Source organism: Chelonia mydas, chromosome 1 (assembly GCF_015237465.2).
Source record: "Chelonia mydas isolate rCheMyd1 chromosome 1, rCheMyd1.pri.v2, whole genome shotgun sequence".
NCBI lineage: Eukaryota > Metazoa > Chordata > Testudines > Cheloniidae > Chelonia > Chelonia mydas.
Genome location: NC_057849.1, coordinates 76,205,501 through 76,218,621, shown reverse-complemented (window position 1 = coordinate 76,218,621; position 13,121 = coordinate 76,205,501). Strand labels below are relative to the sequence as shown.

The 13,121-nt window shown below is 37.1% G+C and overlaps 1 protein-coding gene across 9 annotated transcripts in view; it reads left to right on the top strand.

Annotated features, from left to right (window-relative positions):
- DACH1 (dachshund family transcription factor 1) overlaps window positions 1-13,121 on the top strand; it is a 464,038-nt gene that overhangs the window by 210,921 nt on the left and 239,996 nt on the right. For 4 of the 9 annotated variants that reach the window (XM_043533854.1, XM_043533847.1, XM_043533850.1 and 1 more), the window contains exon 3: window positions 11,476-11,535. The exons of the other annotated variants lie outside the window; for them this stretch is intronic. In XM_043533854.1, the coding sequence (XP_043389789.1) occupies window positions 11,476-11,535 (60 nt within the window). The remainder of the gene's footprint in view (window positions 1-11,475; window positions 11,536-13,121) is intronic. 9 annotated transcript variants of the gene reach the window in all.

The following is a 13,121-nucleotide window of genomic DNA, read 5'->3' as shown; positions in this document are numbered from 1 at the left end:
CGGAACTGTATGATTTAGGTTATTTCATAATAAGTTGGACCAACTTCTGTTGGTGAGAGAGACAAGCTTTTGAGCTTACAGAGAGCTCTTCTTCGGGTCGAATAAAAGGTATTACCTCACTCACCTTGTCTCTCTAATGTCCTGGGACCAATATGCCTACAACAGCACTGCAAACAGCATGTTAAAGCATTTTTCTATACGTGCTGAATTTAGGTGCCATTTGAAAGCCGTGTAAAAGATGCTCTGTGCATTTTTAGAACCAATGAGTGTACAGTTTATTTTCAACTACTGTCTCAAACCTTAGAGAAGTTTCGTTATAGTACTAATCCACCACTTGACAGAGGGGGATTTAGAACAAGTGCTAGTAACAATTTTGGATACTTTTCTTTTTAATAGTTTTGTGCAAGCATTAAGTAATTTATCCTTATAACAAACCCTGCAAGGGGGAGTGATATAATTTCTACTTGAACATGGGGGAAACTGAGAGATCAAGTGACTTACCTGAGATAATACAGCAAGTCCAGTGGTCGTCTCAGTATTAGAGCACATGAATCTCTGCTTTAAAGTCATATTTTTGTCCCACTAGACTAGTCTACTTCTCAACAATTGAGGTAGGATTTTTCTGACACTTCATCAGATGCTGCCCCGCCAATTCTTGTTTTTATCTGTTCTCAGATTCTTCTTGCTCCCAATTATGAGTTGTTATAACACAGAGAACAATTGTGTATTCTGTGCATAGTAGAAAAACAAAACCAAATAAACCTGTGCGAGACATTTGGGTGTCAGTAAGCCCATGTGAGTGTAGTTACAGGACAATCAGATAGGTCTGGGGTAATGATTTTCTAGGATTTCATTTACTGAAGATAAATCAGAAGAAAATGGCATCCAGGAAAATAAGGCAGACCATCAGCTGCCTAACCCTGTGAGTGACCTAGAGGCATCTCTAAAGCTGCCAAAATAACTGTTTATGGAATCTGTCAAAAAGCCAAATGCTGCTGGAAAATATATCTTCCATGCTTTTCCATCTGGATCTAGTATCTGACGAGAAAAAGAGGTGAACATGTGGTACAGTGTTCTTGGGTAAATGGTGTCTTACAATCCACCATCAACTAAAAAAATATTGGCACTGCACTTAGGATTTGCCACTGTTAATACTTGTGCGAAGATACTAACACTAATAAAGGAATGATCTTTTGGCACACATCTAGGAAGCTTGTAACATAAACTTAGATCTGACAGTTTACTTTCTTGGTGTTACCTACTAGCCATCTGCAATTGCTGTAGGTACCACCTGTATGTGTGAGGGTTTTATTATTTTTATTTTATTGTATTTTTAAATTTGTTGTTATTACATCATTGAGTGTGGGTGGCTGATACTTTAATATTATTCACAGAGATAGTGATGTCATTGACATCTATTATATAAAAATGGTAGCTTCTCCAATTTACTAAACACTTACATACATAATTTATTTAAAAGCTTGTGTATATTAATATCTCCTAGCTTCCTGTATATAATATAGCTCTCTATGAGGTAATCTTTTTTCTATAATGCAATCATCCTACAGTACATTCCTCATTTTATATCCTTAGATATGAGCATGTTAATTAGTTATAGTTGAAAGGGCAAAACAAACAAAAAACCCCTCTATTTAATTTTGGACAAAATTTTGGTGCTGTGGGTACTTTCTTTTTAAGAAACATCTGAAAGCACAGAAAAGCTACTTGTCAAAATTCTGATACTTAAAACTTTGTGAACACAGAAGTTAATGGTACCATGTCACTTTCTAAATGTCTCCTTTGTAGGTTGGTAATTGAGAATGTCAGCGCTATATAGAGACAAAATTATAAACACACACTTTTCTGAGATGGAAGAGTTTTGGATTTGATTATGGTACTATGTTTTGCAGAAACTAGGGATTCCACACAGGTGCAGGGTTGTATGTAAAATATTGTTGTCTGCGAGCACAGAATCATACAGATTCATCCATCAGTCACAATAACTCCTACTGTTCTAAATACCACCTTATACTATACTGCCCATTGGTTACTGTGAAGCTTAGATTAAGCACAGCTTCTTGAAGAAATGCAGACCACAATTTCCTTTCAAGCTGTCATTACAATAGTAGCTCTGTTTTGCCAAACACAATAGTTTCACTCAGCCTTAGTGATCTGGATCATTTGATAAGCTGGACGCAAACAAACTATGTGTTTTTAAATGGCTTAATGTAAATGTGTATATCTAGGAACAAAGAACATAGGCTATACTTATGGAATGAGGGACTCTATCCTGGGAAGCAATGACTCTGAAAAAGATTTTGGGGTCATGGTGGATAGTGAGCTGAACATGACTTCCCAGTTTAACATGGTGGCCAAAAGGGCTAATGAAATCCTGGGGAATCTCAAGTAGGAGTAGAGGTTATTTAACTTCTATATTTGACACTGGTGCAGCCACTGCTGGAATACTGTGTCTAGTTCTGGGTTCCACAATTCAAAAAAGATATTGATAAATTGGAGGGGGTTTGGAGAAGAGCCACGAGAACAATTATAGGATCCTATATAACAATTCTATAGGATTAGAAAGCATGCCTTGTAGTGATAGACTTGAGCTCAATCCATTTCACTTAACAAACAGAACGGTAAGGGGTGACTTGATTACAGTCTGTAAATATCTACCTGGGGAACAAATATTTAACAATGAGTTCTTCAATATAGCAGAGAAAGGTATAACACGGTCCAGTGGCTGGAAGTTGATGGAAGACAAATTCAGACTGGAAATAAGGCAAAGATTTTTAACAGTAAGAACAATTTACCAAGGGTCTTGGTGGATTTTACATCACTGAGAATTATTAAATTAAGATTCTATATTTTTCTAAAATACAGGCTCTAGGAATTATTTTGAGGAAGTCCTATACCCTGTATTGTACAGGAAGTCAGACTAGATTATTGTCCCTTATGGCCTTGGAATCTAGGATTTCATGGAGTCAATGAATCCATGAATCCAAGCTTGGAGCAGACATATTCCACGTGACCCATGTGTCCACTCAAAAGTCCCAATGAAGTTTGAATACTGCAAATGCACAATGAACTTCTTCAGTCATTGGCAGAAATGTGGCTAAATTTTATAGCATCTATTTTCAACTGTAAGTGCATTAAAATTAAATTAAATATTTCTATATTCTATCAAAAGCTAATTCTCATTCTTACAAAATGGCCACACATCATTACTGAACAGCTTAACTGTCCTAGTATAAACACCAATTCATAATAATAATTACAATAGACAATCCACTCCTACTCTTTCTCCTGCTGTTATCCCTTCCTCTCCCTAAATGCCAATGAGAAAGGTGGTTTTGCAGCCTGTCCAGAAGGTTGGTGTCTGGGTTTTGGTGGATCACCTGGAGAAGCAAGTTCTAGCATCACAGGCCTTTAAAGGCAGTCCCTGCCCTTTAGAACTAAGGAGAATCCTGAGTAAGTACCTCCACTGATCGCAGCGGTGGCAGCATCGTATGGGAGAGGGTCAGTCCCTGAGGCAACAATTGAATGTTTGTAGATTTAGAACCAACACCTTGAACTCTACTCAAAAGCTTATTGGCAACCATTGCAGATTATAAAACTACAGTGTACATGCTGCTTGTGAGATGTTCTGATTTATAAGCTGGTAGCAACATTTTGCTTCATTTTCTGAATGGTCTCTTGTAGAGCAATCTAATCTATAAATCACAAAAGTGTGGGTAATTATGACAAGGTCCACATACCAATGAAACAGTAACTCACGCATTTTCCTTGCCATTTGCAAGATGTGAAAGTTTATTGAAAAGATGCATGCACTCTCTCAAACAGGGTGCTGATATGGTCTTTGTCCTCTGTTCAGGTTGTTTCTTCCAACTAAAACCTCTGTTTTCCTGATTCAGCCTCAGCCAGCCACTCCTGTTAAAAATCCCAAACTCTTACAGACATTGGGCAATCCATTTCATAACACCAGCCAGGTTGGTTGTGATGGAAATATTGGAATATAAGATTGCTTTGTACCCAAATATTATCATTACATATTTGTACCACTCTTAACCATGTGGTTGGTTCCTCACAGATCTGATAAAGGAGTCCCTGCTCTGAGCAGTGTACAACTTGGAAGTTAGACATGATATAACTAATGAGGGAAGCCACAAATGATGGGGATGGGTCAAGAGAGCTCATGCCCGATCATTGTCTCCAATGCGTATTGAAAGGGAGGAGGGAATAAAGTTGAATAATGAATAAATTTGAGAAAATCATGATCTGCTGATGGACAATTCACAAATAACGAAGGAGACAAAATGAATCAAATTATTTGTTGCAAATTATGCTCCCAGTTCCACTTGTAACTAATTGAGAGATTTTTCAAAACAGTGTATGTGCAAAATGTGTACTGTCATCAGACACTGCTGCCTTCACATTCTGGCCATTGTCTGATGCTACTAACTCAGGTGAGAAGTGCTGACATCAACTCTGTTCTGATGGCTTCTATCGTCTCCAATATTGCTAGCAATGAATGTGTGATTTCTCAAAACTACACATGCATAGCATGGCATACTAGTAGTTTCCACTGCTGCCAAAAATGATCTTGTGCGCACCAATGTCCATATATTCAGCATGCTTTGTACTGGTCCATTTGTCCTTAGTGAGGTGGACCATTTCACACACAGTTATTGATTTCAAAGAGTATAATACCTTTTTTGGAGTATTTATGATCTGTTATATAAACTTGAATTTAGTATAATATTGCACTTTTCCATAATGTCGAATGTTGTGACATGAATGCAGGAAGGAGTTAAAAATACTATTATAGGAAAAAGTTACTTCACATCTACTATAACCGATATTCAGATGTTAATGACATGAATGCATTTTAAATACCAACATTTCCCACTTCACATTTTGGTTAAGGGTCTTCAAAATTTCATTCTATAGTGATGAAGCTGTTTTAAGTTACAAAATAAGAGCATTTGGAGATCTTGGCCGATAATCATTCTATATAGAATTCTTTTTGACATAAGAGGGAGTTTTTTATGAAGCCTTTTATGATGGCAGGATCAGGTCCTCAGTCTAGAGCATATATAGAGAGAGAGCTGAGGTGTAATCCCTGACAATTGGTATTTATAACAAAAAATGTAGCACTATGGTATGTCGCTAAGATTATTCAAATGTTGCACTATTCATCATGGCTTACTGCTACTTTTAGTATCATTATTCCTTATACTGCAGTCCAAACAAGCCAGTTTTACTAAAGTTCTAGGAGAAGATATATATATAACGTGCACTTGGCTAGCTGCATCATACATTTTTTAGGGGTCATTTGTTTTTTTTGTCTTCCTCTCATGCATTACTTACTGACCAATGCCAGAGCCAAGATAATGGGCTAGATGGGATTGGACTTTGGGCTTGAATTTGGTATTCTAGTTTGCAGATGGTAAATGGGCCAGTAGGATTTTGGACTTTAGTGTGCTGTTCCACTTTACAAAAATAAGGGTGCATAGATGGTCGAGGGTTGTCTGCAAGAAGCTACTATTTTGTCTGCCAGCATAGAACTACATAAAGTCAGTCAATATAACACCTACTGCTTTAAAAGTTCTATCTAGTCCAGTACCTTGCCTCTGGTACTGCTCTACACATAATAGATCAGCAGAAGGTTAAAAAACAGAGGATACCCAAAGCCATAATGCAGCCAATTTACAACTCTGTAAGTGAGTGGGGAAAAAATATCTCCTGATCCTTGCAGATCAGTTTATGTTCTGAAGCATGAGATTTGACTACCCTTATATCATTGTTTTAACATGTGAACATATTGCCTTGAAACAATCAATAGTTTTTTCTTGTTAAATGGAATTTTCCTATAATTAAAATGCTCAAGTGTATCTTGTGTATCAATACTGTAAACAGGGAGATACAAATAGTAAAGTATTGTAGCTGTAGAAATTGTCAGCATATTTGCAAGGTTCATGTCTTCTCTGGGAAGAATGATTTACTAAATACTTGCAACATTTTCTGAACTTCTTTTTGCAATTAAATTTGTAACTAAATGTTTATGGCTAGGTTTTCTACAACATTCAGTGTAACTGATCTTGAAATTATGTCAAACTCTATCGTATTTTCAGCTACACATAAATGTGACAGAAGAAGAATTGAGATGGTTCTTTAGTGATGGGTATTAATTTTTGCAGTATGTAGCCAACTTTTTATGCTGCTAATGAATAATCTTATACAGACTTCTTTTAAAAATCCCATTAAGTAGTAGTCTGCATTTTAGTTGACTGCTGAGGATGTACTAACATGTAGCTGTGATCACATCTCATCTTAGTTGGGCATGTAACTGTTTGCATCCCTTGCTAAATCCTTGCATCCTATGCTCTTTCCATGTACCCCTATTTATGAGTGAGTAATGCTGCTTTCCTTTGTTGGGAAGGGCAAGACCCTGAAGAACTTTTGCAGCTGACCATCCTTATGCATGGTTTTACTAGAAATACTCTGTAACTTTCCTTAAAGACTAAAAAGTAGTTTTGACCCTGATTTTACGTTGTGTAGATGGGGGGGAGGGGGGAGGGGGCTGCTATTTCAGTGTGGAGCCCCATTGCATATAATGAGGCCAACTGCATGCTACAAAATCCAGGACTGGTATGTTGTGGTCCAGAGTTAAAATCCTAGCCCTAAGTCTACCAACATTTATGCAAATAAGTAATTTAAATTTAAATGTTACACATATGAGTAGTCCCATTACAGTCAATGGGACTACTCAAGTGAATAAAGTTACTCGCATACATTAAGTGTTTGTGGGATTGAGCCCATAAATTGTTGGGAGACATACTTCCACTGGGCCACCAGGCTGCCTCAGCGATATTTAGATATTAGTTAATCAAAGAACTGGGTACCATTACCCCAGGATCTGTGTCAAACTGTGGACTACGTTAAAAAAAACGACAAAAGCTCCTGGTGATTGAAAGATTGAGTATTTAGCTACATTACTGCTGTTACAGGCATGAACATGTCCTTTCAGTATTTTTGAATTGTAGCAACTTTACAATTAATTAATTATGTCCATCTAGCTAGAAATTAGACTAAAGTTAAAGAGTTTTATTAAATCCTTTTGATTTTTCTTGATCTCCTTGACTGTGTAAGTATAAATGAAATATATTTTTAAACTAGACTCAGTTAAAGAAAGTGCTGCAGTTAGTCAAATGTAAGAATGTTTTGTAATCAATACAATTCATTGCATGTCAATAATTTCAGTTGTATCTCTATTATGATATTCATGTTTTTAACCAGTAGTAAAAGAAAGTATAGTACGATGAAATCATGAGAGAATGCACACAAAAAATCAGTGAGGAACTTCTGTTTGCAACATTTATGGAGAAGTTGTTCCCATAAGAAATTGTTTTGTTAAATAAAACCTATTATTGTGCTCCAACAATGCAAATGTAAAACAGAAAATTTGTCTATTAACATCACTGTGTCAATGTATAAACAGCACTTTATTTTTTTGGAAATTTTATAAAACATTTGGCTAAAGAGATTGTGGACCAGGGTTCAGCACCTCCAAAAAACATTTTTTATATTGTTCAAAGCTGACTTTTTTTTTTTTTTTTTTTTTTAAACAAAGGTTTTATCTGCACTTTTTCATCTGTTTAGAAGCATACATTTTTGGTTAAGAAATTGAAGACAATCTCTTTGTCTTTTTTCTAAGCTAGGGAGGTTGAGATAAAAAAGAATGCCTGCTTTAAAAGTCACACATGGCTGTAATTTAAGATTTTTTTTTAACTTCATTGTCCATAACAGTTGAAAGAAACCTTCAATGAAAGTTTATTAACTAGACCAATGCCTGAGGCAATAAAGGTTCATTTATTACCAGTTTCTTGGCTGTTTTTCTTCTTCTATTTTTCAGTTAAACTCAGAGCGTAAGATAATACTTCACAAAATTAAACCTTTGACCTTCTGTAGAGTTAAGTCTCCTTTGATTAGATAAAGTAACAATTTATGGTCCGGCATGAGGTTGCACATGAAATGAATAATGCAACAGATTGAATGAGGACTGAGAATCTATTGCTTTAGAAGAGATGACTGTTGTTTAAGAAAAAAAATGTTCTCACTTAATTGTATTGTTTTGATTCTGTATGCACTTCAGCAGGATTTCAAACTGTTCTAAGAAAATTCAGTAACAATTAGGCCAACACATCTACGCTATATTGTTTAATTCTGCCAAAAATACTTTGAAATAAAATCAAGTTCACAGATTGCAAAAAAATGTTAAAGCTGAAAACCTTCAGTATTTATTATGGTATTGTAATTGATGATTTCCCCTTCTACTTTAAGAATACAAATCAATGAAATCACAAAACTGAACAATTTTTGGGAATAACTGCCCACTGATTCTTTAAATGGAATATACTGCTGATGAGGGAATGAGGTTTTCACTTTATTTGTTGAATAATTTAATTTTTCTCTGAGTAGCTCCTATTTTTAACAAATGAACAGCAAGAGCTATATAAAGATCTCAGATCAAGTAATGAAATCTTAACATTTCTATCAATTTTATTTAAAATATATATAAAGGCATGCTCTCCTGACTATTTTTAAGCAAAATTCCCTATATCCTTCTATAAGGATTTCTGGATGGGACCAAGATGGCCTTTAAAGTGGTAACTGCTCACTTCTAAATTAAAATGATCTATTTCTCTATCGTAGTATTAATTGTTTGGATGCTTGATGATTGAAAGCAAAAGGAGATTTGAAACCTTGAAGCCTAGTTGTTGACATTCAACTCTTTTCTGCCTTATTTGTTTGTTTTAAATGCATTAGCCATGCATCAAAATTAATAATGCAACTTAAATATAGTTACAGAAAAACTTGATTAGTTGTGGTTAAAAACATATGGACTGATTCTCATCTCACTTACAGCAATTTTTTTAAGTCTGATGACTTCACTGAGTTACTTCAGTGTATACAATGTGAGAATTGGCCTAAAATTTGTAGAATTTTAACAATTGATTGAATTACTCTAAACACTTGCTGTGGAAATTTAAGTAAGATACTAATTATTAACCTTTTAGTCATTGTTTCTCTCTAATTACTACAGCAGTCATTTTTTAACTGTTTGAAAACCGATTGGATGAGCAGTAAGAAATGTAAATCCAACAGGGGGAATGTATAGTTATAGAGTCTGATCACTTGATCACTCAGAAATTGTAGTTATGGGAGTTTTGGGTGTGCAAAGACTGTTGGCTTAGGTTGGACTGATCCATAACGTTTAACAAAAATAAGAAGTGTGAATTACTCTTAAATTCCAACCAACTGCCTAAATAATTTGAAGTGAAAAAAAAACTTCTGCTAAGATTTAATGTATTTTAACAGAACATTTGAGTACAATCTAAGGCTTCCCATTCTGCAACCTGTTCTGTGTAGTCAGACTGTTGTCCTAGTGCGGATCCCCCATTGTTTTAAGTTTCCTCCATCACAGAACATAAGAGCCTAAGTTTCTGATCGTGCTTTATTCAAAATCAGTGGAAAAATTCCCATGCTCTTCAGTTGGGATTGGGATAATAGGTCACTTGGTACGTCTACACAGTGAGTGGCAGTGTGTCTCAGAGCCTGAGTTAATAGATTCGGGCTTGCAGGTTTGTGCTACAGCGCTGTGTAGACATTGGGACTGACTAGAATTCAGGCTCAAAATTCAGAGCCCAAGCTCCAGCTCAAGCCACAATGTCTACACAGCTGTATTTAGCATTGTAGCACAAGCCCTGAGAGGCCAAGTCTGTTGACCCAGGCTCTGAGGCTTGTTGTTATGGGTTGCTGCTCACTGTGTAGATGTATCCTTAGAGCCTCAACCTGCACCACTGAAGTCAATGGGAGCTTTGCCATTAACTACAGTAAGCTCAGGATCAAGCCCATAGACTTAAGTCCTGCATTTCCTCCTGAGGCAAAACTACCACTGTGCCTGACTACCGCCTACATGATCAAGTCCAAAATTAGGTCAAGAAAAGACATTAATTATTTTCAAGTCAGTGCAGCTGAAATAAACTTAAAGAAAAAGGATTAAGTATTAATTTGAAATACTGAAAAGGCTTCTATCAGAACTTAGAAAAGATCTGGATTTCTTCCCACAAGATATATAAAATATTTCTGTATGCTGAAATGAACTTTCCAGCAAATAGAGGAAATGAAATGTAACACCAGCCATTGACAATTTTTTTTTAGCTTTTTACTTGTTCTGTGTTGCCCAAGGTGAGATGGCATGAAAATGCTAAAAAAACAAAACCAAACCCTACAAAAATTGGATGTAAACTAAAAAACAAACAAACCACAAACCCCCAGAAGAAACCTTTTGAATTAGCAGATTGAAAGGGTCATGTAATAAAGAAGCAGGGCCAGCTCCAGGCACCAGTGAACCCAGCAGGTGCCTAGGGTGGCAAATGGAAAGGGGTGGCAGGAGGTTGGGCTCGGCGGCAATTCGGCAGTGGGGACGTGACATTTCTTCGGTCGCTGGTGGCAATTTGGCGGCCGCACCATTATTCCGCCTCTGTGTTCGGTGGGCAGGATTCCGCCTCCCCATTCGGCGGGTGGAGCCAGCCCTGTAAAGAAGAGACACCAACAATTACACAATTCGTTTACCTGTCTTGTATAACAGAAACAGTATTTCAGGTTTTCCCAGTATGATTCTGTAAACGTCCATAAACAAATCTGTATTGCTGTGCTGTATGTCCGTTTGAGTCAGTTATCAGTTATTACTTTACGGCTTGACTCTGGAATCCTTAGTCACCCAAATGGTATTGCCACTAGGAGTCCCACTGAGTTTGCTGGAAGTATGTGTGCGAGGACTACTCAGATGAATACGAGTACACTGAATGTGCGGTATGCCCAAGCAACAGTGTGTGTATATGTGTGTACATACAGTCCTGGTATTTTTTTGCTGATTTGATTGGTTAATAACTGCTCACATTGCCAAAACTAGAATTTGGATAAATCCTTCCTAAGCAGGTAGGAGCACATGTGGGAGGGCAGTAGCTTTCGTCAGACATCATCACTGGTATCAACGTGGATACTCTTGAATAAACTTGCCAGCACAGTTGCCAACCTTCACGCGGTAAATAAGCACCCCAACTTTCACAATAAGCCAAAAATCAGGCTAATTGCATTTCAAAACAAGGCCAAAACAAGCCAATCCATAAGAACCCCAATACTTTATGTGACTAGATACCCCCGGCATGCAGTCTAGGACTGTGGTGGGCCCTCTGTGCACCCCTGACTCCCTCCCCCCCTTGCCCCTGCTTGCCCCTTGCCCCTGCTTGCCGGGAGCCAATCAAAAAAAGAAGCAACAAACTACAACAAGCAACAAGCTACAAGCCCAACAAGCTACAAGCCCAAAAAGCTAAAAGCCAAAAACTAGCCAACAACCAACTCACAAGCCAGTTAAACCAAACAAGCCCAATTTCTGCATTTTTTTCACAGGTTTGGGATGTCTGCTTGCCAGCACAGTGGGCTGTTCTCCTGAGCATCTTGCTAGAGAAGGTAAACTGCATTTCCAAGGTCTCCTGCCAGGAAGAAGTGATTCTGAAGGCTTTTGCTTGGTTCATTCATTTCTGGCCCTGGAGTCCCACATGTAATAGGCCAAAATCTGGTCTCGTTTACACCCATGAAACTCTGCTGACTTCTGTGGAGTTGCCTGGGTGTAAACGAGACCAGAATTTGGCAGGAAAATGCTGCTGATTATATTTGGTAAAAGCACTAAAAAGCACCTTGGTTAAGATATTGAACAGCTACAAAGACCCAGTAGGCCAAAGCGGCCGAGCTGTTGCACAGCACACCAAACCCCTAAAGCCCCAAGTACTGACAAATGCTGAGCACCAGACTGTGGAATATGCTGTGACTCCATGGCTTCCTTTTCACTGAGCTGAAAATTGAGCTTTCACTAAGTGATACTTTTCCTTTTCACCCAATGACAAAACATGTCTCTTGCAACCTGGTACCAATCCTGCATGTCAAATGCATCCTTTCCAGCTCTGTGCTTGAATTTTGAAAAAAAAACAAAAAACGATGTACTCCGATACTGCTCCCTGTAAAACCTTAGTGACTGTCTGAATTGTTCCATAACCTTTGCTTATAAGAGCCATGTGCCAAATATGACTATTTAAATTTCTGCACCTTCCCTTTTTGTCCAGTCCTGTGAATTGCTGTTCTAAACCAGCTAGGAACACTGAGGGAGATTACAATGTGTTCCCCCAGAAACCAGGAATTGGCAATTATTTCTTCCAAGGATGGTCTAATTAGTTAATAATACAAATAAATATTGCAGCTAATTTCTCAGTTTCCAGCCCTCTTTACCCCACTTAGGTAAGAGATTTTCCAGATAGCCTTGGCATCAGTATGGATTAAAAATTAAAATTGCATTTAAATTTATTATTATGTTTTTAAAACACATTGCATAATTATGACAGCAATTACAAACTGTGTAATTATTGGAATGTATCTCTTTCCAAATATGTTTATTTTAAAATATGTATGATTGCAAGAACATAAAATTGTACTGATGATCACCATCTGAGTGGCAGAAAGGAGAAGGGCTTTGTAGAAAGAGATCATTCACACTGTTTCTTTTGGTGGTCTGCTTCTAGCCGAAGTTAAGTCATGAGTTCCTACTGAGGCTTGCAGAGCTTTCAATTGAGTTATAATTCAAGCTCACACAGCTCTTACACGACACCTTGAACAGACTTTTGCAGATGAGTCTATAGGAACTGTCAGTAGCAAGGAGATTACTTCAGGACCATGATTGTTGAATTGAACTTTACTTTTTGATGTTTTGCTTTTTGAATTAAATTGTTGGACAAGATTAATTGCACACAGTGAGAGCTTTAAATGAATAGCTGTGTAAAGCATTAAACTTCTAAGTATGTCTCATGGGAAAAAAAGCTAGAAGGTTTAAATGAATAAATGTGTTTAATGCATAAAATGTCTAGGCTAATTTTTTAATTCCTTTACTAACATCTTTTATTGAAAAAAACATACTTTATTCATCCATCTTAGTTATATTGCTGTGGTTGTGGTAATTTAATATTCCTGCTCCTTGCTAATCTTCTGGTTCAACAGAAGTAAACAAT